Source organism: Haplochromis burtoni, unplaced genomic scaffold (assembly GCF_018398535.1).
Source record: "Haplochromis burtoni strain Fernald_Lab_line unplaced genomic scaffold, NCSU_Asbu1 Contig_73, whole genome shotgun sequence".
Taxonomy (NCBI): domain Eukaryota; kingdom Metazoa; phylum Chordata; class Actinopteri; order Cichliformes; family Cichlidae; genus Haplochromis; species Haplochromis burtoni.
The window spans coordinates 1,880,250-1,908,180 of NW_024582434.1; the positions used below are offsets into that span (position 1 = coordinate 1,880,250).

The 27,931-nt window shown below is 38.6% G+C and overlaps 2 protein-coding genes across 3 annotated transcripts; one reads left to right on the top strand and one right to left on the bottom strand.

Annotated features, from left to right (window-relative positions):
• The first annotated feature begins 8,703 nt into the window (after positions 1 to 8,703).
• pcgf1 (polycomb group ring finger 1) lies at positions 8,704 to 19,685 on the top strand. 2 transcript variants are annotated; one of them, XM_042221744.1, is made up of 9 exons: positions 8,704 to 8,844; positions 11,153 to 11,258; positions 11,403 to 11,555; positions 11,791 to 11,862; positions 14,816 to 14,918; positions 15,121 to 15,166; positions 17,844 to 17,927; positions 19,074 to 19,154; positions 19,436 to 19,685. In XM_042221744.1, exons 1-9 carry the CDS (start codon positions 8,758 to 8,760, stop codon positions 19,484 to 19,486), a joined length of 783 nt encoding a protein of 260 aa, XP_042077678.1. In that variant the 5' UTR covers positions 8,704 to 8,757; the 3' UTR covers positions 19,487 to 19,685. The 2 variants fall into 2 exon arrangements, with proteins under 2 accessions (XP_042077678.1, XP_014189630.1); XM_014334144.2 differs by having other exon boundaries at positions 17,841 to 17,927; positions 19,436 to 19,677.
• Positions 19,686 to 23,150: 3,465 nt separating this feature from the next.
• On the bottom strand, positions 23,151 to 26,906 carry lbx2 (ladybird homeobox 2). The gene is made up of 2 exons (XM_005924084.2): positions 26,164 to 26,906; positions 23,151 to 25,384 (listed from the first exon to the last, which is right to left on the bottom strand). The coding sequence occupies exons 1-2, from the start codon at positions 26,486 to 26,488 to the stop codon at positions 24,921 to 24,923; spliced, it is 789 nt and encodes a 262-aa protein (XP_005924146.1). The 5' UTR covers positions 26,489 to 26,906; the 3' UTR covers positions 23,151 to 24,920.
• Between the last annotated feature and the right edge of the window lie 1,025 nt (positions 26,907 to 27,931).

Below are 27,931 nucleotides of genomic sequence, written 5' to 3' on the forward strand. Positions count from 1 at the left end.
TGTGTGTGTGTGTGTGTGTGTGTGTGTGTGTGTGTGTGTGTGTGTGTGTGTGTGTGTGTGTATCAGAGAGTGAGAGATAAAGACAGAACAGTATTTTATCCTTTTTACTTTTAAGGAGGTGGAAAGAATTACCCAATCTTAGAATTTGGACCAGACTGGTATCATGTAATAGCATTTAAATAACACATCACGTATTTTCACGTTATCTTAACACTTTCTTTTTGCATGCCATTTCACTCCACAAACTGCCTTCTAACCCTGACCCTAACTGCGGATTTCTATGCTTGACAGTGTGAGTCCTTAGGGTTTCATAGTATTCAATTAAATTCCAGTGACACAGAAAACCTTATCTATTTATGTTTTCAGTGAATTTTACAATATATTTGTAAGATTTTACAAGTAAAAGGGTCATGTGCTCTACCACATGTGGAGAAAAGTCAGACTCATTATATAATCCTAAAATAACTAAGATAAGTGAAAGCCGTGTAACCATGGCTGCATGAGTTTTTGTGTGCTCTTGATGAGCACAGGCCAAAGCACACACGCATAATTTAAAAAGCTGCACACACAAACACACACACACACACACACACGCACACACGAGTAATGAAAATTCGATAGATGACAGACAAAGCTCTATTGTGCCACATTAATAAGATTTAATACGGGGCTTTCTTTTCTTCCGACACTGGCAGGATAACTTGTTCTTATTGGCAAACTAATCTTATCTCAGTATCTTCCAATAATGTCATTCATTAGTTTGCCTCTAGCTTATTTATACTGTGGACTACAGTTTTCAAAGCACCATTACACACTTGGTAAAATGTAGAAGCTCTATTTTTTTCTCTTCTATCTTATCACAGCAAAGTAACTACAACAGCACAAAAAGAGGAATGATAAAAGCGTTTGTGTGCATGGGCTGTTACAGACATCATCAACAACAGCTGATGTCAAAGAATGTATCTTGAAAGTCTGCAATAATTCCGCAATTACCGGTATGACAGTTAGATATAACACATGCATCCACCAGCTTCTGATAGATAACCATACAGAGATAGAGTAACTTCACTTGGCTCAGGTAAAATCTGCAGGACGTTTAAAACAATACGGGATGTGAACATGTTTTGCACTGCTTTGTCACACACCGTGAAGATGTGGTGTATTCTCGAAACTTAGCTTGTCAGCACCTCTTAACTCAGTGTATTTTTTTGGTATGTCGTCCTCTCTGCTTACATTCTGAGTTTTGTTTTGTTTTTACTGCCTTTACTCTCTCTACATTTGTTTCTTTACATGTCAGTTAAGTGCTTCTTGTTTACTTTGGATCATTCCAGACTGCTTTTGTCAAATTATTGTTCTTATATCTTCTGTAACACATACACAATATATAAAAAAAATAAAAAAAATTCCCCACTCGCCCCTGTGGGCGGTTTATCCTTCAAGCTCGGGTCCTCTACCAGAGGCCTGGGAGCTTGAGGGTCCTGCGCAGTATCTTAGCTGTTCCCAGGACTGCGCTCTTCTGGACAGAGATCTCCGATGTTTTCCCGGGATCTGCTGGAGCCACTCGCCTAGCTTGGGAGTCACCGCACCTAGTGCTCCGATTACCACGGGGACCACCGTTACCTTCACCCTCCACATCCTCTCGAGCTCTTCTCTGAGCCCTTGGTATTTCTCCAGCTTCTCGTGTTCCTTCTTCCTGATGTTGCTGTCATTCGGAACCGCTACATCGATCACTACGGCCGTCTTCTTCTGTTTGTCTACCACCACTATGTCCGGTTGGTTAGCCACCACCATTTTGTCCGTCTGTATCTGGAAGTCCCACAGGATCTTAGCTCGGTCATTCTCCACCACCCTTGGGGGCATCTCCCATTTTGACCTCGGACTTCCAGGTTATACTCGGCACAGATGTTTCTGTACACTATGCCGCCACTTGGTTATGGCGTTCCATGTATGCCCTGCCTGCTAGCATCTTGCACCCTGCTGTTATGTGCTGGATTGTCTCGGGGCATCTTTACACAGCCTGCACCTATATATATATATATATATTAGGGGTGCAACGATACACAAAATTCACGGTTCGGTTCGATACTTTGGTTCACGGTTTGATATTTTTTCGATACAAAAAAATGTTCATGCCTTTTTAATTTGTCATTTATTAAAATTATAAATATATATTTTAACTCAAAAGTACAGTTTTTAAATTTAATGTTGCTGAAACAACAAGTAATAAAAAAATAAATTTATCTGATCGAGGAAATCACTCATCTTTGGAAAAGAGAGTTTATTACAGAGAAATGGCTCTTTCCAAAATAAAAGCTATACTATCGCTTCTTCTGGGCTATATTCTCAGCAGCATATTAAACATATCAGGTCCCCATAAGGAGAATCATGTGCTAACGGCTGTCTAAATGACTCGGGTAAAGTTTGTAGCATGCGTGCTTGTTGTTTTTGTCTGCTTCCACTTGTCTTTGCACTACGATGATGTCGGAGTAAATGTGCAGTCATATTCATTGTGTTCCCACTAGTGCTGTCAACGTTAATCTCGTTGAAATGACGTTAACGCCACAACACGGCAAATCTCCGTTAACGAGCTACCGCGGATCGCCCCGTGCGTGGGGCTGGACGGCCAACACATTAACGAGGTAACTGCGCTAACGCACTAGTTCCCACCAATGTAATTGAGCATTGCGTGGCACATCCGACATACTGTTTTACTTTTATTACCTTCAGGATCATACTTCACATGAAAACTAAAATAGTTCCAAACGCCAGATCTGAATGAGGGTGGGGGGGGTTCAATTTGCCATGTTGCAAGGAGAGCTTAACTTCTGTCTCACTAGCTTGCCCTGCGCTCGACAGAAGGAAAGTTGATCAAATAAATTAAAATTTTGTATTGTTCGATACATATGCGTACCGAACCAAAAGCACTGTATCGAACGGTTCAATATCGACACGAGTATTGTTGCACCCCTAGTATAGATAGATAGATAGATAGATAGATAGATAGATAGATAGATAGATAGATAGATAGATAGATAGATAGATAGATAGATAGAATTTAAAGATCATTTTCCTTGCTTTATGAATTGCATGTTTATTATATCTTTTACCTTCATTTTTTTTCTATCTAATTCCCTTTTATGCTGTTTTACATGCTTGGTTAAGGCCAGTTTCGCTTTTTATCTTAGACAGATCTTAGAGTTAGATAAACTGACTGTAGAGGGAGACAAATATAAATAAAATTTATGAAAAGTATCCACAACTTAGATGAAATCAAATAATTTTACAATCAAATGCACAAACATACTTTAGGCCACAGTGCCTGCTGCACATTTCTGTGACGTCATAACATTTTTTCACACTGAGCCACATTCCTGTATTTCTTTTTTCCTTTTTTTTTCAGTGTTTAAAATGATTCAAATTGTGATATTGTAGGTTTTGTGCCAGGGGGAGGCCTAAGGGCTTGCCCTACATCATTCATTATGCCCTCGCCCATCAAGCAGCACAAGCAGTACTGCTCTGGAGTAATTCCAAAAGGGCTCTCATCATTAGCTTGCCACTTGGTGGCCAATTGCTAGAGCAAAGGAGACAAAAGCTGAAGTCCACCCCTGCATGCTCTGATTGCTCTGAGGGAGAGAGAGGGGGGGAGACAGAGAGAACGAGGGGTAGAGGAAAGATGGGGGCCTCCTTTTTGGCCTGGTAGAACACAGATTCCTACTGCAGAGTAGTTTTAGCACAGGGTGTCCTGAACAGAGGTAAACAGAATCTCGAGCTTCTCTGTGGGTTTTCATTTGATTTAGAGCTCTGTGGTTTAAAGGAGTATCCTCAAGGATGATTGAATTAGGAGGAGTGACAGTTAACATCAGACTCAAGGACAGACAAAGAGGTTTCCTGTTATCTGTCTGATTTATTTAATTGCAAATAATCCTCAAATTCTTCATAATAGCAGCGCCTTTGTATTCTTGGCAGGTGTTTGATCCCTCAGATAAACTAATCATTTCCAACACAAGTGAAGGACTATTGAAATAACTGTCAGATTATGGACACACCATGAAAAAGGGGGATTCATTTTCCATGATTCTGACATGAAGTAATTAAAGCCTTTGATTTATCTTGATCCTCTTCCTCCTTGTTGCCTTTTTTGCCTCTTCTCTGACTTGCTTTCACTCTTCCGACTAGTAGATTTGGCCATGCTGTGATCTTACTGTGCCTCCAGGCCCTCAGGTTATTTGGATATTGTGTGGAGTCAGAGCTTTGTCAATCAGATAAGCAGTGACCTTGCAGACCTAGCAGATAAGACGTTACATGGCAAGAGGAAATGGCAGCCAGCATGGGACACAAGGCTCGACTATGAATGCTCAGTGAAGCGACACTGATCACAGCTGTTCTGTACAAGAATGAAAATATATTACTTGTGCCTTTTGTAATTTCCAATTTATAGTGACTGATCTGATTTGGACCTTGCTGACAAGTGCTTGTCTTATTATCTGTTGAATAAAATCCCTGCAAGGTATTACAAGTTTGACTAAGAAAACAATGACTGGAAAAGGAAACAGCCTTGTAGAATTTTATATTAAAGGCCAATATTATGGGATTGTGATCATTAGCCATTAAATTTTTTGTACCATCTTTTAAAATACCAAAATTTAAAATGGGTTACATCAAATCCGAGTATTTTTAAACAGCTACAAAAAACACAGTCCCGATAGTCACAATAAATGACTTGCACATAGCCATTTCAACTGCCATGGAGTCACTGAGTTTGTAAGGAATAACACAAACTTGCCACTCATTCCATTGCACTGAGAAATTACAAAAGGATGAATGAGGGGCAGGTCTTTGTCTAGGACCGCAGCTTTGGGTGGTCCACAGGTTGGAAGCCCTCTGGGAGGGATCAGGCAGACCTCCACGTATAATGCCAAGAAGACGACTGTTATTTTTAAAGGGTACACACTAATTTAAAGGCATCTTTGCCACAGCCCAGAGTTCGTTTTTGTTTGAAAATTATTTTTTCCACAAAGCTATTACTTTGCTTTTAACCATAAGTAAATAATTGTAAGTGATTTTTGGAAAAATAATCTGGTTTTAGCCAATGTCTGACTAACAAAACCTCAGATTCATTACATATATAAAAGCATGCAATGTCTCTCCACTGTGAAACCCAAGAGAAATACCAAAAATACACCATAACACAATATAATCTATTGATTTAAATAACAAATACATAAGCCACACGATAATCTTTGAAAATGTTTGCTGAGCCTATACTCATTTATTTCAACACTCTGCTTCATATTCACACACATTTAGGTCTGGGAGCTGCCCAGGGCAACCACAGTTCTCTGCTGCTGGGGCACTGAGCTGATGGTTCACTTCTTTTCTCAAGAGACCCTTGATGGATGTTGTTCAGCAAGGGAAGAGAAATACCCATTCACCCCCCTAACTGTCTAGGAGTTCAAGCACTTCACTCACAAGCTCTCCCAAATAAAAGGGTTACCACTAGAAATATCAGACAAGTAAAGCCAATTACACTCACTTTAGCTGTTGTATAAGTTCATGGCATAAAGGTTTCCAAACTAATTTCCTCAGTGAGCATTAAGTACAAATTTTTGTCTGCAGTGGTGGTATCAGCCCACCCTCCACGATGCCTGAGTACTGCAGTCAGAGGATTCAGGTTACAAGACCTACCGTGTTCTGCATGTAGCTGTTGATTGTGGTTTAACACATGAGACTGTGGTGTTTTCCCCACACTTCAACTTTTCTCCTGGGACGCCTTAAGGTATTGTACCACCATACCAAACTTTCCCCCATGTCAATCCAAAGGCAGGCTTGAAATGTTCCAACTACATACGATACATGGCTGCATAAAAAACTGCAGTCTTCATGAGTCCGTTATCAAGTACATTCCCGTGTCCAATCAATAAAACACTAACTCAGAAAACTCAGTAATTTAATGTACTAACTTGACTAAGTTACCAAGGCTGTTTGTGTCAATACTTTATATAGACCAACTCAAGAGTCAGGACCCCCTAAGTCAATTTGCCAGATACAAAGACATCTTTTCAGAAGCTTCAATAACTCTGAATGTATAAATGACATTTACATATGTGATGTTAAATAGACAGAGATCTATTTAATCAGCAGCAAATCAGAAGACCTGAAAGCCTGCAGACAACTAAATCAATTGTGTGACTGCAGCACCCTCTATTGCCAAAAGTGGAGACTAACTTATGAATGAATGCTTCCTAGACTGAGCTCGAAGACTATCCCTGGACAGTCTGTCACAGGGCTAACACAGAAAGACAGACAAACATTCACACTGTCATTCACACTTATTGACAATTTAGAATAATTCATTAACCTAATCCCCACATGTCTTTGGACTGTGGGAAGAAGCCTGAGTACCCTGAGACAACCCATACAGACATACAGGAGAGTGCATGCAAACTCCACACAGAAAGGCTTCAGCTAATTGGTGGATCCAAACCCAGAGAATCTTTTTGCTGTGAGGCAACAGTGCAAAAATAAGCTGAGTTGAGGGCAATTACTCTTCCATTTCTATCTTTCTATAAGTATCCTTACTGGCCGATCTTAGTTGGTGGAAATTTTTAAGCTGTTAATACACTTTTAATGTTAAAGAATTTAGGATTCTAGTGACAACTAATCAGAATCTTTAAGTAAAAATCTGACTTAGCCATACACACATTTTAAATCACCAGAGAGACTAGTGGCATTTTAAAGACGGTTTTTGGTGTACTGTGTTTGACCATTAAGTCAAACACAATACATACAGGAGAGTTTTACTTTAACTACTCTTTATATGCTTTATTTAATGCTTGCTTATGGCAGTTTCCCTCAATTAAGGGAGGTCTGCCGAGTTTTGAGCCACTCTGTCTGGGAAGCAAGAGCCTTCAAGCACCTCTACAGTTAGTGGAAAAAGATCCTCGCTACAGGTGGGTTGGACTTAAAATGATCTGTGAGGATTTTAACATGAACGTCCATTTCTGTTATCTCGGTGACAAAGTTTACTAAACATTACACTCCTACTACCATTTGGAGACAGATCCTGGATGTTCTAGACATGTATCGCTTATGTTTAGCTAAAAATGTTACTAGCCTCTTTTTCCATTACCATGTGTCCATTGCTTGACTATTTCAACTCATTTTAATTAATCATAATTACAACCATTTTCTGTAACCTTTAACTTCATAATAACACAAATACTCACTGGTCACTTCATTAGGTACACAAATCTAATCAGCCAACTGGTTAGATATTTGAATGTCAATGAATTTCAATGCATTTAGAGATGTAGAGATGGTCAAGCTCACCTACATTAGTTCAAACAGAACGTAAGAAAGGGGAAGAAAGATTATTTAAATTTGACAGTCTAGTGTGAGTATTTCAGAAGCTGCCAGTCAACTGAGATTTTCTTACACAACCATCTCTAGGGTTTATAGAGAATGGCCAAAAAAAGAAAAAGAAAAAAAGTCTGTAGCCCTGCGACAGACTGGCGACCTGTCCAGGGTGTACCCCGCCTCTCGCCCTATGACAGCTGGGATAGGCTCCAGCGCCCCCCGCAACCCTGAAAAGGATAAGTGGAAGCGAATGGATGGATGGTCTAAAAGAGAGAAAATATCCAGTGAGTGGGAATTCTCTGGGTGAAAATGTCAGAGGCTAAAGGAGAATGCTGAGTTGATGGGAAGGAAACAGTGACTCAAATAACCATTTGCTACAACAAAGGTATGTATCTCTGAATGCACAGCACATCAAAACTTAAAGCAGTTAGGCTACAGCAGCAGAACACCACACCAGGTGTCACCCCTGTTAGCTAAGAACAGGAAACTGAGGCTACAATATGCATGGACTCACCAAAACTGGACAACAGAATAATGGAATGGAATAATGTTGCCTGGCCTGATGAGGTGAATTGAACTCAACTGAGAAATTAAGTCTCAATTGAGATGGTAGAGTCAGAATTTGGCATAAACAACATGAAAGCATTGATCTGCCATTGTATCAATGGTTCAGGCTGGTAGTAGTGGTGTAATGCTGTGAGGGATATTTTCTAGGCAAACCTTAACCTCCTTAATACCAATTAAACACAATATAAATGTCCCAGCCTTCCTGAATAGTGTTGCTGTAACTGTACCCATATGGACTCCACTATTACTAAATCTTAATCCAAAAGCACTAATAAAATTAGGTGGAATGGGAGAGTAACACTAAGAATGTGCAGCTCACAAATCTGCGGCAACTCTCAGATGTTATTATGTCAGTATGTACAACAGTCTCTAAGATCTCTAATTTCTAATGTTTCCAGTATCATATTGACTCAGACAAAAAGAGTTAAGGCCGTTCCGAAGGTTAAAGGGAGTCCAATTTGGTACTAAAAAGTGTACTTAATAAAGTTGCCAGTGAGCGTACACGTCTTTCTGACAGTTTAGCTAACAGATGACTAGTTTACTTTCAGCCACGTATTTCACCATTTTATTAGTATTATCTTTAGTTTTTAAGCCTTTTCCCACACTCTCATGCCCTTATTTAAATAATATTTTTTTCATAACAATTGTGGTTTTTTTATGTTTCCATTGGGAAAAAAATCGGCGTTTGCTCCCACTCGTTCTTTAAGTCATTATTCTTTTATTGTCCTTATTTAAAATTCGTTTTTCTCCTATTCCATTTCGCAGCTCCCCGCCTCAACTTAACACCACCACAGCCACTTCCGGTTTACCCGGAACTTAGCATAAGTCCCAAAGATGGCGGAGCAAGGTCCGATGGCCATAGCGATGCGGCTACGAAATCAGCTACAGTCCGTTTACAAACTGGACCCACTGCGAAACGAGGTGAGTATTGGTGTTACTTGAGCTCGTCCTCACAGAGGGGGGAAGGTACCGAGCGTCGAAGTGTAGCAAGGGGGACTTAATCCCACGTATTAGCGGCAGATCGTTGTCGCCTCCGCGGCGCTGATGGAGAGAGAGGAGAGCGATGCTGCTGAAGCGCTGCGAGGAGAGACGTGCTTGAGCATGCGTAGAGGGCATGAGTGCGATCGTGTTGTTTTGTAGAGCAACGTGCTGAAACCTTTTCAACTAACTGTTATTTTGCTTTTTCCAGAGCACACATTTAGCACTTATTCTCAGTTCAAGTTGGGTTTTTTTTGTTTATTTACATTTAATTCAAGCCTTGTGTGAGTGAAGTGGGGCGGTAACGATCGTTGCACTCCGTGGGTTCTTTCTCGTTGTGTAACGAAGTAACGGCTCTCGTTTCGAACTGCTGTTGGTTTGTGGTTGATTTGATCGTACGCAGTTGTTAGTAAGAGAACGCTTCGTTGCTTTTACTCGATTTTCAATGTTTCATCGCGATGCTGCCCGTAGTTTCCACCAAATCTGTGCAAAAACGTGACAAACATCATTCCACTTTTCTATTAAAATGTCCCCCTTTGTTTCAGTTTAACCCATGTTTTGTATCAATATTCACCGGCGCCACTAGTAGGAAAACTTTCTTTTGTTTTTGTTCGGTTCGTGGGTCTTTCCCACAGAGGTCAAAGGTCAGGGTCAGCTTAGCGCAGCACCTCTCTGAGCTGGACAAACCCGTTTTCATGTTTGACTACTTGAGCAAAACACAGACACTTGTCTACAGGGATGAGTTATAAAAAAGTTCTTGTTAAATTCAGCTTTAAACTCCGAGTTTTCATACATTTAAAAAAAAATGGCACCCACTAAAGAGCCTTTTCCATTCCAAAGAAAATCTTCAGTACTGCACCTTTCTAAGTTTTTTAAATATTAAATTTACTGAAACTTAAACAAAAATGTCTGCTAAAAATATAGCAAAACCCACAAAAACTGTATGTAGATCAACTGGGCTTAAGTGCAGAATCACCATTCAAAGGCCCATTGTGCGCATGGATATAAAAACAGTACAAGTCTGAATGCTCGACCTTTGCAGTGACCGCATACTATGACTCCACAGGAATTGTGCTGTAGGGGACATTTTAATTTGGTCTCTGTTGTTCCTTTAGAAAGAGGGGAATACACTGCACTACAAAGTTGTCCTTAATAGTCTGTTACCTTTATCTTGTGAAAATCCCAGCTCCTTCAGATTTTTAAGTAAGCTTTCTAGTTTGATAGTGCCTTCATCCATAGCTCTCGTTATTTAAATGCAGAGTTTCTTTTTATGGCCTTTTGCTTGCTTTTGCCAGCAGTCCTTCTCTCATCCCTATTTTTCCATGTTCTTAGTTTAAATCCAGAGGCAATCATAATTTTGATTTTTGTACATGTAGTGCCTAAACTATGGAACAGCCTTCATCAGACCAACAACTCAAATGAATCAGTGGTTTATTTGTTTTGTTAAACACTGGCCATGTGCCCTTTGCCTTTGGCTATATTTCACAGCAGTGTTTTCACTGGAATTATACCCTTACTGTTTTGTAAGTATAATTCTACTACGGGTATCACAATAACCATTACATTCAAAGAAATTAGACATCAATGTTGTGACATAAATGCATAAAAGCAGTGTTTTTGTACTTTTATTTTGACTTTAAATATTTCCCATAAATGACACAATTCATACATACATAATAAGCAAAGATTTGTACTTTGTGACATAGGGCCTTTTCCTACTGGACCACATCCAGCCTAAACCATTGATACAAGGCAGGATGGATCCATGCTTTTGTGTTAGTTACACAATGTCCAGTTTTATATCCTGCTCTTAGCTGAAAATAGTGGCACCAGTGTGGCCATCTGTTGGTGTAGCCCATCTGCTTCAAGGTTTGACATGTTCAGAGATGCTCTTCTGCATACCTTGGTTTCATGAGTGATTCGTTGTCAAAGCAGTCTGAGGCATTTTCTCTTTTTCGGAACATTGTCTATAAACCCTAGAGATGTTTGTGTGTGAAAATCCCAATAGAGTAGCAAAATACTCAGTCCAGTCCTTTTGGCAACAAGAACCATGCCATATTGAAAATCACTTCAAGTCATTTTCCCCCTCCATTCTGATACTGGGGTTTAAATTTAGCAGGCTCTGTTGACCATGTCTGCATGCCTAAATTTCGTGTTGCTGCCATATGACCTGCTAGATATTTGTGTAAACAAGCAGTTCCACCTAACAAAGTAGCCAGCTTGTCAAAACACTTTCTTTTTGTCTCCACAGGAGGAAGTGAAGTTGAAGATCAAGGACCTGAACGAACACATTGTCTGCTACCTTTGTGCAGGCTACTTCATAGATGCCACAACAATAACAGAGTGTTTACACACCTGTGAGTGTTAACAGAGCCAAATGATCATTTATTCTAATATCATTTGCTGCCAACAGCCTTAATGCCGTTTCACAGGCACTATTAAACTGTCTGTTATCAGCATAATGTGAAGAAAATATCTCTGTTTCTTTTTTTCCTCTACAGTCTGTAAAAGTTGTATCGTAAAGTATTTGCAAACAAGCAAATATTGTCCAATGTGCAACATCAAAATTCATGAAACACAGCCGTTACTCAACCTCAAATTGGATCGAGTGATGCAAGACATTGTCTACAAACTGGTGCCTGGATTACAAGAAAGTATGTAAACAAAACTGCTCTCTACTATTTGCTAGTTATAGTTGGAGTCGGTTAGTTTTTCTAGGCACGTGTGCTTGTTTTGCACCTGCCAAGCAAGTGAATGCTGGAGTAATAACCAAATGAAAGCATCCTTTAACAGAATGAAGTTTTTAAGTGATGTAGGCTGTTCTTATGAGTTGCTGCCTTTCACATTTGAATGATTTTCTTAGTAAAATCCTTTGTTGTGTTTGCTTAGGTGAAGACAAAAGAATAAAGGAATTTTATCAGTCACGTGGATTAGAGAGAGTCATTCAGCCTGCTGGAGATGGTAAGTCTTCATTTTATTCTTGCATCTGTCTGCATTATACAAAAAGACACTATCTGGAATCCAGTGCATTAATTGGTTGAATGCAAATCTTGCCATATTGACCAAGCTGTTATCAAATAATGCAGTGGTTTTGAATTAGTTAATGAGTGACTATGAGACTGATGTTTATCTTAATAACACAAATCTTACCTTTTGGCTGATATACTGGACAGAATTATGCCACACTGGCCACAGCTGCAAATTCTTTTTCAAGGTTATCATCAAATTTCAAGCATTTATGCTTTTTTGCAAGTCCTGAGCACCGTAGTCAGTTAGTGACAGAGGTGGTGATTGTCTGCCCTGAGTCAAACTGCACACAGCAAAAAGACCAGTGTTAAATGAACTCCCACAGAGTCATTTTCAACACTTTTTCGGGGTTTATATAGCTCCACACTCTTTAGAGTTAAATCAACATTTTTGAAATAGTTAAAATATTTAACACTGTGCCAGAGTTCATGTTTTAACTCTCAAAACAGAGTTAAAGTAACACTTTAGAGACTGAATAAGTGACTCTGCTGAGATACAGCTTTTAACCTTCTGGTTAGTGTTGGCTTCACTCCCTATAGTGTCAGGCTTTCTACACTGGAAAGTGTTAAAATTGCACACAATAAATTTTCCCAAAAAGGACATTTATTTTGTCATCTAAAAGTTGTTAAGAGGGTACAATGTACACTGTCTAATCTGAAACATTGTATGACCTTTGCATATCGAAAGGTTTATAAAACTTTATTTTTGACATTTTCACTATGCATCTCTCCTCAGTATGTACAACTCTGAATGCATATAGATGTACAACTCTGTAAACAACATGTTTCCCATAAAAAGATGACATCTCAACCAAAAGTAAATCACTTGTTTGGCAAAAGACAGGCAGGTCTTCTTCCACTGCACTGGAAATAACAAGTCCAGCTTTATATTATCTTGGGACAAATTAAACACAAAGTGTGCTTTGAAAAGTTCATCAAATGCTCCGAGTGAGTGGCTGCCTGGCATGGAATGAGATGCTTATCCATTGTGATGTAGAAGGTGTCAGTCTTGCTCTTCTGATGCCTGACAGCGAGGAGGTATGGTTGCCAACCATACCTCCTCTGGAAGAGCATCAATTGCAGAGATGCTCTTCCAGACTGCAGCATGACTGGGGTTGACATAAGGAAACTGAAAATTATTCACAGAAATGATGTCCAAATACAGAAATAAATAAATAAATGTAGAAGAGATTGCTCAAAGACATATTATTGAAATTTCATGATATAATTACCTTATGAAAGACTACAAGTCTCTGACTTGCATCACTTGCGCTGATTTTTGGACCTCTGTCCTCCTGGTAGTGGTGGAAGGAGATGTAACAACAACAACAACAACAACAACAGCGATGACATTTCTTGTTTAAAGGCTGAAGATGAAAAGACACAAAATTAATACAATTTCATCAAATGTACTGATCTGTTTTACAATGAAAACAGGGAAAGTTAAAGTTGAAAGTTGTAAAAAGTAGATCAATTTTTAGAGATACACAAGAAATTTTAAAGTTTTTTAAATTTAGTCAGTTAGTATGCATTTATTTGGCACAACTATAAAGAACACAACATACACTGAATACATACCCATGACTATCAATCATGTGAGCCACAAGTATGTTAACCATTTGTCATCTCGTGGCATCCTTCATGGTGTTTGTTGCTTGGTATTCCTGTATTTACTTCGTCACCACCAAACTTGCTTCTTAACACAGTTTCAATTAACTATTAAAAATGAAAAAACAAACAAAAAGAGAAAAATGAACATTGAGGAAAAACCTGGCAATAAGGAATCTTTCTAGGAACTTGAGAGGAAAAAACAAAGCACAAGTGTCAAGCTTTGTAGCAACCTGTTTAGCAAATACTGCAGCAGTATTGTTAACTCTGCATCTCTTGCATGGGACCTCATCTACGATTATAGTTGAGGCACGTGAGCTGAAGCTTGAGTTGGAGTCAGGCAACTCAGAAGCAGAAGACAGGTCAGGAAACACTAAAGAAAAGGAAAATGTCAAATAATTTGTTCAATTGAATATAAAGTGCTTGATTATACTTTTAGTGTATCTCACCATGATCGGTGAATACTGTTAACAGCACGTTGCCTTTATTTTTTTTTGCAGTTCTTTTGATGTCAAACTGCATGTCAAATTCCACAAAACATCAAACAATAGAGGGGCATTAATGCCAGCCTGAACCGTTTACGTTGGTTTTTTTCATCACTAACAGCTTGAATGTGATCTGTAACATAGATAGATAGTTAGAGGCTGTTAACAGTTTGCATTAACTCTTTATTGCCAGCGCCAATAGCTAGCATATTTTCTTTGTTTAAATCTTTTAAATGCACAAAATACATTTTATAGCACCAGTTTCTAACTATCTTTGTAAGTTTGACTTAATTCTACTTACCCTGTAGAACTGCATGCAGGTGCAAAATCAGTACTGTTCTTCCATGAGGCTCCAACTGATGAAGAAAAATGCCCGCACTGGGGGTGTCTGGGAGGGCTGGGCTTAACTTGAGTTCAAAATGAACTCTATACAGAGTTAAAGCTATTAAGTTAACTGATGACAGAGTTAACATTTTTAACCAACCTCTGTGCAGAGTTTCAGAATTTGGAATTTTCTCTTTTAACTCATTCACTGCCATTGACGTCTATAGCCGTCAATTGCAGTGAATGAGTCAATGGGTTTAACTCATTCACTGCCAATGGCTGGCAGTGAATGAGTTAAGAGTTAAATCAACAATGATGGAATACATTTTGTCAAATAACTCCAACATTGAGTACAATTTAAGTCAGAAAGTGTTTAAATCACACGTTGAGGCTTAAAATCAACTCTGAGACATTTACTGCAGCACATTTCAACACTCCAATTTTTGCTGTGATTGTCTTTTTTCTGTCTAGATGGTGTACCAGATGCTACAGTACCTTACACAAGCTTTGACCACTCAAAAGCTCACTTCTACAGATACGACGAGCAGGTTTCACTGTGTTTAGAAAGGTTAAGGTAGGCTGTACTTTTGCCTGTAATGGATTATCTTAAAGTGATCTGTGTGTACTTTTATAAAATATTTATTTGAGATAAGGCTGATAGAATGTAAATATGAAGGTGATTATATTAGTCTGCATGTTGTAAGCTATGAGGTTCAAGATAAACCTGTTTTAACAAAGCATGCATGTTTCAAAGCTCTTTATTTCTTGTGTTTCAGTTCATCACTAGCTGAAAAAAAAGATAAAACAAAGCTTACTCTTCAGGTAAGTCACTAATAAGCCCTGATAGAGTACCATAAAAGTACATCAGCAAGTCTTTTTACTTTGTGAGATTGTTAAGTGTTTATTATTGCTTTTAAAGTGGCCTCTTTCAAACATGTCTCCGGGGCACATTTTTTTGAAGCTTTTACAAGTTATTTCCACACTTAACTGTACAGCAAATACATGGCACAGTGACAAGTGCGGACATAGAAGGTCTGGTTTGTCTGGCTGCTGATGAAACATCACACTCACAGAGAGACAGGGATAAGTGGGAGAAATACACCAGTGAGGCATGTAATCATTCTTTATTTCCCAACCAAACTGCTTCTTTCTCAATAACTGGATTTTCGTAGTATCTTTGGCCCACGTATTGAAAGCGGAGGCTTAAGCTGTTGGGTAATGTTAGCAGTGGTTAGTGTTGAGGTCCTTATGTCAAACAAGCTGTGTTAACTCAAACATCACAAAGAAGTGTATCATTAAATAGTTGGAACTAATACATTGTTTTAAATTGCTTTGGGGACCAGATCTATTAATGTATACTTGTCAAGTTTTCGCTCTCTAAGTGCACAACCACTTACCCGTCGTTATGTCATCTATTCTTTGGGCCAAACCGTTTGGATTCATGGAAAATGAAGGCTGCTACTAGAATGGCTTCAATGGATCTTTGCTCTATATATATTTCGGACAGTGTTTCTCAAACCTGGAATGCTCAACTTTACAAGCAAAAAAACTATTATTTTATGCAGTAAATTGAAACCCACACTTACAGAAATGGTGAAATGTTCTTATTTCGTTTCAGGGGATTTCCTTTTGCTGGAAAGCCAAAACTTGTACTCAGCGTACTGTATATAGACAGGTCCATATATATTTGGACAGACAGTTTTTTTTTTTCTACTTTTGCTTCTGTACATTACAACAACGAATTTTAAATATATACATATATATTTAAATTTATACATACACAATTGTTATGTTTGTTGTTGTTGTTTTTGGTTGTGTACAGTGTCCTTGAGTGTTTTGAAAGGCACTTTCTTAAATGAAATGTATTATTATTATTATTATTATACATATATAAATACAGAATATACAAGTAAGCAATGAAATATACTCATTAACGAAATGTAGCAGCCAAATGTCTATTGCACAGTATTTCGACAATATGAAACATGGAAAAAAGAAAAATATATTGGTGGAAATGTTGCCTACTAAACATTTCCATATTTTGGTTTAATGGGTTAATTTTGATTGACAAATTTATTGAAGGACAGATGAGTACAAAGTAAAATGGAACTTATTGTCCAGTTCAGGTTGGGTATAAGGATTATTAGGGGATCCATTTAATCCAAACATGCTGTACATCATCGGCCCCCAACCTTTTTTGTGCCACGGATCGGTTTATGTGACGGGCCGGCCTTTCAGGTGTCGCAGATAAATATAACAAAATAAAACCAGTACTTGTACAAAAAAAAAAAGATTTATTCATAACACACAGGAAAAGACCCGGTAAACCAAGTTAACGATAAAAAATGATGACAAAAACCGACAAAACCCCCGAAACCCATAAATTTCACAGCCAAGCCTCAACTCTCGTGGCCCCGGGGTTGGGGACCGCTGCTGTAAATCATCAAAAGTGCAATGACTTGTTTCTCCAGCAGAGGGCACCATTGTTTCACAGACGTTCATGTGATACCAAAGCCATGCCCATTTCCTAAACTCTTCCACTTAAGAGGAGTTTGATTGGGAGAGTTAATTTTGATTTTGCATGGCTTCAATTTCATAATAAGGCAGATTTGGGCTTTGTTGTTTAGGTGTTTCATCACAACTTTTAGTATCGAAAAAATTTGTGACTATATTCAGTTGTACTTCACCCTGACCACTTTCTCACTACTCTGCATTTGCAGTCGTAGTTTGCGTTGGTTTTTTTTTTTTAACTGAGACGTGAAATAATTAAAGCAAATTTCTGAGTTCTACAAAAAGAACAGTAAAACTCACCCTGCTTTCGTGGGGATAAGTAAGTTTAGCACCGTGGCTTAAGAGTGTCGAATAAGTCAGTCGGGACTGGAAAATGTCGAGCAGGAAGCAGAATTTTTCTTCACTGTAAATCTAATTGTAACACGAATAAGCCACACCCTGGTGTTTCACTCCCATCTAATTTATCTTAGTTTATATTTCCTTAATACTTGAAATGTGCTTTTGTAACAAAACACGGTTAGAGTGGGTGAGACTGTACAAATGTTGATATTATAAACATTTTATTATTTTAAGGACAAAATGTAAGACCACTGTTAAGACAGAGGCGTGCTTTTCTAGCTTTACAGACAAATCTATAAATACTTTTTATAACTATTGGTATAAAACTTTGACTCAACCCTGCAACAGTTCCTCCATCAATACAAAGTGTGAGTGTTAAAGTCCAGAAGTTTAACTGAGCCCAGTTTATCAGTTTTACAGTTGTTTTTTTTTTTTAAGAAAAAGGTATAAATTTGACATATTTACCTTCAGAATAAACAAGAACAGTCCCTGAACATCTCCCCTGGGGTTATAGGAGGCTATGCAGTAAAATAAATGTGCAGCTGGCCATAATTTATTTGAATTATTTTCAGTTTGAACATATTAATGACTCATTATATTGCTTGTCTGAAGTTTTACAGTGCACTGTTTGACTTTATCTCTGCAGCAGAAGTTTGTTCGCTGTTCTGTTCGAGCAGAAGTGAGGCACCTACGGAAAGTGCTTTGTCATCGATTAAACGTAGAAAAACACCAGGTAAGTCAGCCATACTCTTTTATCTCATCAAACTGTAACATTACAATATTATTTCCCAGCATTTTTGTTCTTCCCTGATATAAAAAGTTATTTGTTTTAATTACTGTGTAAAATAATTGATCTGTCTAACCAACCCCACTCTTGATCCCTCATGCTTTTTTTTTACAGGGTCAACTTATCCTGGCCCTTAATTACAATTAATTTTTAATCTTTATTAGACATGTTTGTCGATTTCAGACCAAAAAATCCAGTGAATTTCTCTAATAATAGCTAGAATTTCACCCCAGGACTACATACCTTAAAGGGCTTTTTTCCTGTTTGCATTTGCGCTACTAATAATTAATGACATACCACATGTTTCAGTTTAAATGTGTTAAACTGTGTCACATCTTGGTAAACCCAACAGACACAATAAAGCTGCATCCTTGTTTAAGAAGTAAAGAACTTACTGTTTACCTTTATTTGTGTCAAAATGGTTAAGTCAGACTTAATTTAATTTCCATTAAGATCATTTTATCTTTACATTATAAATCACAACTCTACCTATTAATGTTTCTGCTCGTCCTTACTTGAATGTTTTGTTTGCGGGTGTCATTGTGGCGCATTCATAACATAAGCCATTTCTGTGTTTATCTTTGTCTGTTCTTTCTTGCCCATTTTGTTTTCTTGTGTTTCACTGAGATAGGTTTTAGATTCTCAGACAGAAATAAAAAAGCTAATTAAAATGTTGGTTAATCTTCCAAAGAGGGCTGTATTATATGCAGTAATAATAACATTAGTATAGTGTTTTACTGTTAGGACCTTAGCTGACTTGCTCTGTCAGTTCCAGCTCTCAGGCTGTATTTTCCTCATGTGTGCTACAAAAGGATCAAAATAGATTTGTATTCTTTCCATCACATATAGACTTAATAAAGCCTGGACACACTGGTCAAACAAATGTGCTATTATGTTTTTGGGTTGTTTTTGTTTTCATTAAGGTCTCTCAGGGACAAATTCCATTTAAAAAATTCAGAATAAAGTAGTTTAGTCCATGACAGTAGCAGTGTCATTAACACAAGCTGCCCAGTCATGTTTTCAGTGAAGAAAGAAGTAATAGAAGTCTATATCAAGTTTTTCTTCACATCTGTTTGTATGGCCTCCCTACAGGTCCAGATGCTGTTCAATAACGAGTTTCTGCCAGATCACATGACCATGAAGCGGTTATGGCTCTCACACTGGTTTGGCAAGGTACAGTGCACCCACTGTCAGCTAGCACAGATAAATGCCACACATTTCTTTACACCTGAACAATTCCTTTGTACTAGAATTCAGTTGGTAAATAAGGAGAAAGTTTTAAGATGTATAATAAAAAATTCCAGTCATAGCTTGAAAAATAACTGTTAAAACAATCTGTTTCAATTGAATAAAACACAGTCTGGAAGTAGTGGGATAGGTTTTGCGTTATCTGTGCAAGATGTGTATGGTTATGTATATCTCACTTTAAATACTGCAATATCTTTTCCCTTTAGGCCCAGCCATTAGTTCTTCACTACACCATCAAGGACAAAAGGAACAGATAGGACTTGTTTTTCAGTTGGACAAAAGCTGTACATATTTTGTACAATACATATTCTATTTTAATAGTGTTTGTGTACATATACTTATTTTCCTTGTTTTGTATTTTTGAAAATAAAATTTTAAATGGAAAAATGAGCTTGTGTTAATGACTGGGTAGATGTTTCCATCAGCATAAGGCCTGCATACGCAAAAGGTTCTCGGTGTCTAATTCATCATTTATTGTACACATCACCTGACAGGCTGAATGGAGGGTTGTGGACAGAATACAAAGAGATTGGTGCTCATTGCAGTTTTATTTAATATCTTGATGAAAGCTGCAATAAGTTATTCGGTACGTGTGAGTTATGATCCAGTTGGCAATGAAGAAAATCCACTCAGCAGTGGATTTTCTTTTCCCTGCGTACAAATCCATAATCATTAGTGAGGTTACGGCTGCAGTTGTGAAACCATATTATTTATGGGGGGGTTGGGGGTTTTTTTGGACGGGGGGGGGGTTGTCTGCCTTACTATTAAAACTTGTCAACAAATAGCTTAACTGCAGCCATGTGTTGGCACTGTGAGTGCAGTGTTTCGTTTAATTTCAAAATTGAACACAAATTATTTTCCTATGTTTACATTAAAAATATATAATCATTACTTGTTTTGCCATGAAGTTATTGGATGTTTTTCATGATTTTTTTTTTTTTTTTAGTTTAAGTTTTAAACTTTAAATGGCTACTAGCAAAATAAATGATGTGCAGAAGATATAAAGAGCAAATGTGAAAAACAAAATCAGATTCCTTAGCTTTTTCCCCCACTTTCATGATTAAAGTAAAATCTGTTTTGGCTGCAGATACAGCCCCAAATACGTCTGCCATGCTTTACACATCTGGACTATTTCCCCATCTTCCATGAGAAAACTGTTCATGCTTCTGCAGGTAGTTTATCTCTGAAATAAAACATCTTCTAAGTTTGTTTGCAGAGCGCAGCACATTTCACACTGGTTTTTGCATTTTCAGTTTTTCTGGGGCCTCTCACAGAAAAGTTGGGTGTATGATTGTTTCAAAGATCGTGTTTTTAATAGTCGCCCACGCCCCACAGCAGTAGTTTTTTTGTCGAGTCAGAAACCTGTGACTCCTAATATTAGGAAGTGTGAATATGCGTCTCCTATCTCAGACATGTAGCTGCTTCTGTGTTGACACAGACCACTTGGTTTCCTCTCTCACAGGCCTGCTCAGGCTAGATTTACAGCCATGCCATGTCTTTTCCATTTTTATAATTGACCTTACTGTAATCTGAGCGATATTCAGCGCCTTGGAAACAACTACTATCCCTCCCCTGCATGGTAGTTCTCTGTAAACATGTCAGTGTGTAGATTGCTCAGGATTATCCCTACATGCACATTTAAGCTCACTGCTTATGCAACTGTGTGTGTGTGTGTGTGTGTGTGTTTTCCAGTCATCCACATGAATTGTTTGCTTTTATTTACAAAGCAGGTCAGGAAAATTACGAAGTAATTCAGTAATATAAAAAGTCTGAACCTTAAAGTGTTTGTCCTCAAAGTCACTTAGTTACAGCTTTTTGTTGTTGTTGTTGTTTTTTCTTAGCAGTTAAACATTTCAACTCACAAGTTAGGATTCCTGCAATATACAGATTTTTAAAAATCACGAAATTTGTGGCGACGCATCCTGAGATTATATGGTCTCAAACAATCCCTGAAACCAGCAAAAGTTTTCATTAGGTCCTGCATACCTGATAAATGCCCCTATCTATGAAGCACCATGCTCCCACACTCTGTTACAAATCTGTGGTTCACATCCCAAACTGGAGAGATAAGTGCTTTAGAAAGTTCCCCCGTTTCAACCAAACTGCTGTTTTCAGAGTCACTGCAGCGCTTCTTATGGTGACCTTCATGTTGTTCAGTGAGTCCAGTGAATTTTCTCTTTGGAATAACAGAATGCAAAACCACCTTCCCCCCCCCCCCCTTCTTTCTATAACACATGGATATTTTTCCACATGGCTTTTGGGGAAAACTGAGGGAGTTTTATCTTTGCACTGAGTTTTATCTCTGTCACATTCTGTGGCTGTTTTGCCCTTCTTGCAAAGCGAATCCTCCCAGATGGGCACTAGATGGCACACTTGGTGCTTTTCAGTCATCGGACTAGCTTTGATGTGTGCGATCTTGTCCTGAGTGAAAGCAAAGTCTCTGATAACCTGACATGATCTGATAATACATACAAGCCTTCTGTCTCTACTCTTTCTAAGTACGCTGTGGTGTTGCTGCCAAACCATTTAAGCAACAGTTTGCTGGGCTGCTCGATGGGTTTCTTAAAGATCTTTTTTGGACATTTATATTAAGAAAAAAAATAACAGTAAATGTTTAACAGTTGTGTAATATTGCATAGATAACATCTAGGATATTTTTGTTCTGTGCTAGATGTGAACAGACATCAGTGTTCATGTGTCTTAAAGGGCAAAGGTTAGAAATAACTTTAGAGTTCATATTGAAGAAATCCTCGTCTTCATCAAGGGGAGAACAATTTTCCAAGTGTGGAGGTCAGTAAGCTGTAGTAAGGCAGCTGTTGAGTAAAGAATCACTGGAATTTCTCATGGTGGAGCTTGAGGGAAAAAAGTATTTTCCATGTTTTTTACATTAAGCTTGATAACATCTAAACGTTACTATTAAAAAAAAAAAAAAATCCCCCCCTCCCCAACAAACACACACACACGTGATTTTCCACCCTTGAGGATGTCTCTTCAGGGTACTCTTATGTTGCAAACAAAACGATAGTCTTCTAAAGCTGTGACCTTCACGCCAAAATATATGTTTCCAGTTCTCTGTTGGAGCTTTTAACCACATTACAGGTTGTCTCTGGGTTTTTTGGTCCTCTTTATACTAAATTATAAATGTGCATCTAAACGTGACCCAGTGACTTTGAAAGCCAAGTGCCTGCTGTCTCTTGATGCACGGGACCATCTGTGTTTTAAAGTCAATTTGAAGAAAAGAGTCAAATAGATGGTACACGTTATCATACAAAGAAAAACAGCTATTCATACAGCAATTCAATTAAACATGTTAATTATTATTTCTAAACCAAGTTTTAATTAATGAAATTGATACTTTGTACCAAAAAATAAAGGATTGTAGAGATTTATCTGATTAATAATTAAAGCGGTTGTTATAAGCTCAGTAAAAATCACAATGAATTGAAGTTTTCAAAAATGGGTGTTATTTATAAAGAAAATGTTGTAGCTTTATCAGGAGGTTAATCCTATTGGGAGCTTTATCCATTTTACACTGACTTTTATTTAAGGCTCCATCCCCTGCGTTGTTCCTGCTGCCAGAGTGTCTTTATAATAAAAGGCCTACTTGACTTTTCAACCTCCACGATTCCAGCCGATTACTTCTATTGTGTTTGCCAGTCTGCTGTGTTTATCTGCCCGCCCAAAAGAAGAGAAGAAAAAACTCGGTCCTAACAAGCCCTTTAGTTTTCCCTCAGTTTCACCTTTTTTTTTTTTTGATTGAAGTGAGTTTTTCTAATAACGGACAATTAAAAATAAAAGACAATTGTCTCAAATAAGAAAACATTTTTCAGTCTGTTCTTCTTAGCAATAAAATAAATAAATAAACGATGTGATACCTTTTACGTTTATTTTGTAAAATGTTTTATTCTTTCTAATTTAATTTGAAATGTTGTTAAATTCATTTTTATTTTCCTTATTTCATGGTCGACAAACTGAATGCGAATTATCCGATTTTTCTTCTGAAATATTAAGAGCATTTGAAATTAATTTCGGTTGAAAATCATACATTTGAATACGCTTATCTGATTAGGTTTCTAAATTGAAAAAAAAAATAACTCGAAAATATTTTAAAGGGAAGCAATTTTAAAAATCCTGCAGGACGGTTTTTATGTTGAACATAAGCTTAAGGGAAACTCAGTTTAAGATAAATTACGTTCTGTCATTATATAAACTACAACAGCAGCCATCTCCCCTCCCTCACTAACGCACATTCACCAAACTTTTGGTGTGGCTACAAAACTGTTGCAAATGGTCGGCTGGCAGCAGCAGCAGCACGTCGCATTTCCACTGCCTCCCATTGAGGTTTATTCATTAGGATCCTCACACTAACCCATTTGCCATTCATTGGTGCCTTCTTCTCCTTTTTTCCAAACAAACCCGAGTCAAGAGTGGCAGATGCGTGCCATTATTGCCCACGGCTCGGTGGAAGCTGTTTTATGCAAGGCAAAGGCGGGTTAACCTAATCAATCATGTCCACTAGTTGTGTTAAAGACGATTCATAGAAGGAGGAAGAAAACATATGGCGCAGGGGTGGAGGCAAGCTTTTCTTAACACCGCAGCCAGACCGGGACCTTCTTGCGACAAGATGTATTCAAAGCCGGTGGAAAGAATGGGAATAAAGGCGGTGGACGGCTGCTAATTGAAGTCATGGCACTTCAGGCTTGAAAGCAGAGGTCAATTATTCAGAAAGTCCCGTTTTTACCAAGCGAAGCAAATTTTAGGGTGAATGTTTTATGTGTCTTCTTAAACTCTCAAAAGCAAATCCAGAGGTCGTTTGAATTCTATTTAGTGCGTCTTTATGATAGAAGATTTCTTTATAGAAAACAGGGATTATGGCCCATTTTCCTCCCTCTAAAATGTAAAATCAAACCCCGTTTATTTCAGTTAACTCTCTGGTTTATTTTTTAAATTTGGGCTCATGTGCACAATCACACATCCAACAGCGCCGAAAGCTTCTTGAAATACCATATAACCTTTATTTACATAGATGCTGATTAAATAGAATGTTACAATAAAATTATCGCATAGGATGTTTGATCTATATACAGAATTCAGAGCGTGTAAAAGTTTGCAGTCGATAGCGATGGACGCCTTCTTTGCGCTGCGAATAGGCCTCCAAGCTTGCAGACACACCTTTCTCTCAGGACAAAAAAATAAGTCTACTCTTAAGGTAGGATGAACCTACAAGTTGGGGTTTATTTGCTTAAAAAATCATAGGGGGTGTGATTTAAATATTTGTCACGTCCGATTAATTTTATTAAAAAAGGCGAATAAATGGCAAAAAATAATTGCACAACTTTTCCACCCCCTTGAATCACGAAATAATAAAATGTATACTTAAAATGTTTAGTCTATACAATTATCAGTCTTCCTGTACCATAACAATTTGGTCTGTCTGAAAGAATAGCAGGGATTCCTCAGATTTTTTTGTGGTGAAACTTAAATGACAGACCCGGAAGGCTTTACAAGTTCCAATAATAAATTAACATGAAGACGAAAAGAAAAATGGGGGAGGAAAAACTTTCCCGAAATGTTTATATATGTGTGTATTCTCCTCTTGTCTATCATCCGTGCAAAAGTTTGGCAAGAAAAATGTCCCCTTTTGATATTTTGTTGTTGTTGCTGCTTATGAATCACAGACCCCCCTGACTGTCAATCGTCCACCTCGATTTCCTCGTCATCTTCCGAGAATTCATCCGTGGTTTGGTCTCTTGACGAGGAGGGGGACTGTGGGAAGGCCCGTTGTCCTTGAGAAGTCGGGGAGCAACTGGGCGATCTGGCCCCGGGGCCCCCACTCTGGGGGTCCTCAATGTTGTCCATGGTGACAAGCTTCTGCAGGGTCTGTGGGGTGATTTTCTTGAGCGACTCGACATCTGCTTTCATCTCCTCCAGATCCCTCTTGAGTTTAGCTCTGCGATTCTGAAACCAGGTGATGACCTGCGCGTTGGAGAGTCCCAACTGCTGCGCGATTTGGTCACGGTCGGCCGGAGAAAGGTACTTCTGGTACAAAAACCTCTTCTCCAATTCATAAATCTGGTGGTTCGTGAAGGCTGTCCGCGACTTTCTCCTCTTCTTAGACGTCTGCCTCTGTCCAAAAGCATTTACATGCTCACGACCTTGGATGAGTGGGAGAAGAAAAACAAGAGGGATGAAATAGCCGCAAGAGTCACTTACCCTCAAACTCCAACAGCAACAGAGGGCAGTGCAGAACAGGCCTGACCACGCTCTGCGGGCTTGCTTTTGACATTTTCCTTGTAGCAAACTATTTATCACACTTAATTTCTAATGACGACATTTAAATTTTACCCTGCAGAGTCAAGGTAACCACTGCTGCGATCATTTTGGAGTGGTTTAAATACTGTGTAAAAAAAAAAAAAGAAAGAAGTAAATTTGCACTGGAAATTAACCTTTCAATTCCCACCATATCATTAGCCAAGCAAAAAATAAGGGAGTTGACTAAGAATAGCTATGCTTACATATTTCTGCTGCAGGCCTACATCAGAAATCAGGATGTAAAATAACGTCAGTTGTAAAAAGAAAAAAAAATCTGTTTATTTAATCCAACGCAGCGCTGCATGCAGCAGGCCATAGTGCCTATTTGATGTTTTGACGACACGAGCATATTCAAAAGATTACCCACTTGCATCAGTTTATGTATGATATGCACGCATATTTGCATGCGTAAATGTTCCGTGTCCTTTTCCTTATCTTGAATTCTACACGCATTCCCATACAGCTGTCCTAGCATGTCTGTATTAAAAAGTCAAAACAAATCCAGCTAGCAGTGACCTTAGTTCTGAATCCCGCATTTACTGTACTTGTTCCCCTTAAAAACTAGTTTGAATGCTTATCCTGCCTTCCCGAAAATTCAAAATTGGGTCAAGAAAGTTTTTACCTTCCGCTGCCTGGATAACGCTGACTTCCAGACCCTTAAACGTTTTGCTGGCCAGCTCCTCCAGCGCGCACAGCGGCGAGGACGGAGTGGTGATCCCGTTCCTCGCTGAGTTGGAGCCCGTCACTTTCTCAAGCACTCTGGGCGGACAGATACTTGCGACCGACTTCTTCACGGAGGGTTTGTTAAGGATATCCTCAATACTGAAAGGCGTTAACGGTTTGTTGGAGTTGGCCGGCGGCGGCAGCTGGTCCAAGGGAGCCCGCCTCCTCTCCTCGCCGCCGGACTGCAACACAGAACCTGCTTTCATGTCTTTACTGGAGGTCATCGCAGTCCCGAAGAAGTGCTGCTTTCAGGAAAGTTGATTATTTCATTCAAATGGCAGATTTAAGCGTCCACAAGTTTAACTCTGGTGCTCTCGTAGACCTCCACAATATTTTGAAACGAATGCTGCAACTTAGCTCGTGTAAGAGCCTTCCTCCAAAATAACCATGCTTCGGGCGTAGTTGTAAAGGCAGCCGGACTATATTCCCTTCAGAGTCCCAGTTCCTCTGCCAAGTTCCATGTAGATCTTTTGGAAGTAACCGGCTGGAGGGGGTGAAACCCTGCAAGGCAAGAAAGCTTTCACAGGCAGAGAGAAAAAGAAAGCGACTGCTAACGAGTTATTGTTGATTGGGCGAAGTTCAATTAGAGAAACACTACACTACTTGCTGACCCGCTGCTGCGTCTTAAAGGGCCGGACCATAATAACTAATTGGACGTGGGGAATAGGAGGAGTCTGTTGCTGCCGAGGAGAAAGATGCCCTGAAATGTTTATGCATCTGTTTCCCTCTGCTGGAGTATTCTCCTAAAAAAGGGAGAGTTAATAGCCATTAGAATAGAGCCACCAGCATTTCTGCATTATTGAAAAGTCTGGAGGAAGAAAGAACCAGCAACAATCTCTTGCAGTCATGTGAATTTAGTCGTTCTGTCACTTTTGTGCGTAATTACGCATATAACGTTTTGCGTAATGTGTTATACAGACGCCTTGTTGGACTGAAATTTGAGTTAAAAATAGACACAATGAGCACATTGAGGGACTCGGTTATGGGATATATTAAAATGCAACAGAACCACGATAGAATATTTTTTGGATTTTTACTTTATTCATTATTTTTAACGACAGGAAATAAGGAATCTGAGAGTAAATATTGTCATTATATTTTAAAAATAAATGTAAAAATAGTAATGTGCTGAAGTCTCTGGGGAAAACACGTCTGCTACAAAATCTTTTCATTTTGTGGACAGATTCGAGGATGAAAGAACAGAGAAAGTCAGCTTCATTTCTGGACTCAGTTGTTTATTCGGTTTTGTCGATTAAGTTCTTTTGTTTCTCTTTGGTAATGCCACACGTGCTCCGGTATTTCCCTGCAGGTAAAACCCCGAGTTCCAGTGTAATTTAATGCTGTACCGTGAAACAAGCGAATAATAAAGGTGACGCCGTGCTGTGGCTCAGAGTCTGAGGACGGAGAATGTGAATTTCACTGAAGGAGGCTTAGGATGTAAAGAGAGAAAAGAGAGAGAAAGGAGGACGCGTGGGACGCGTGGGACGCATGGGAGAGCAGCAGGTACGTCTGATCAGAGGGACACACCTTGTTTTATTTAAGGTTCGGTGGTCTTTGTCACGATTTGGATGATATATTCGTTTAGATGAATTACATGAGACTTGTCGGCTGAATTAAATTAGCATTTTTCAGATATTAAGATACAGAATTGTGTATCTTACATTAAA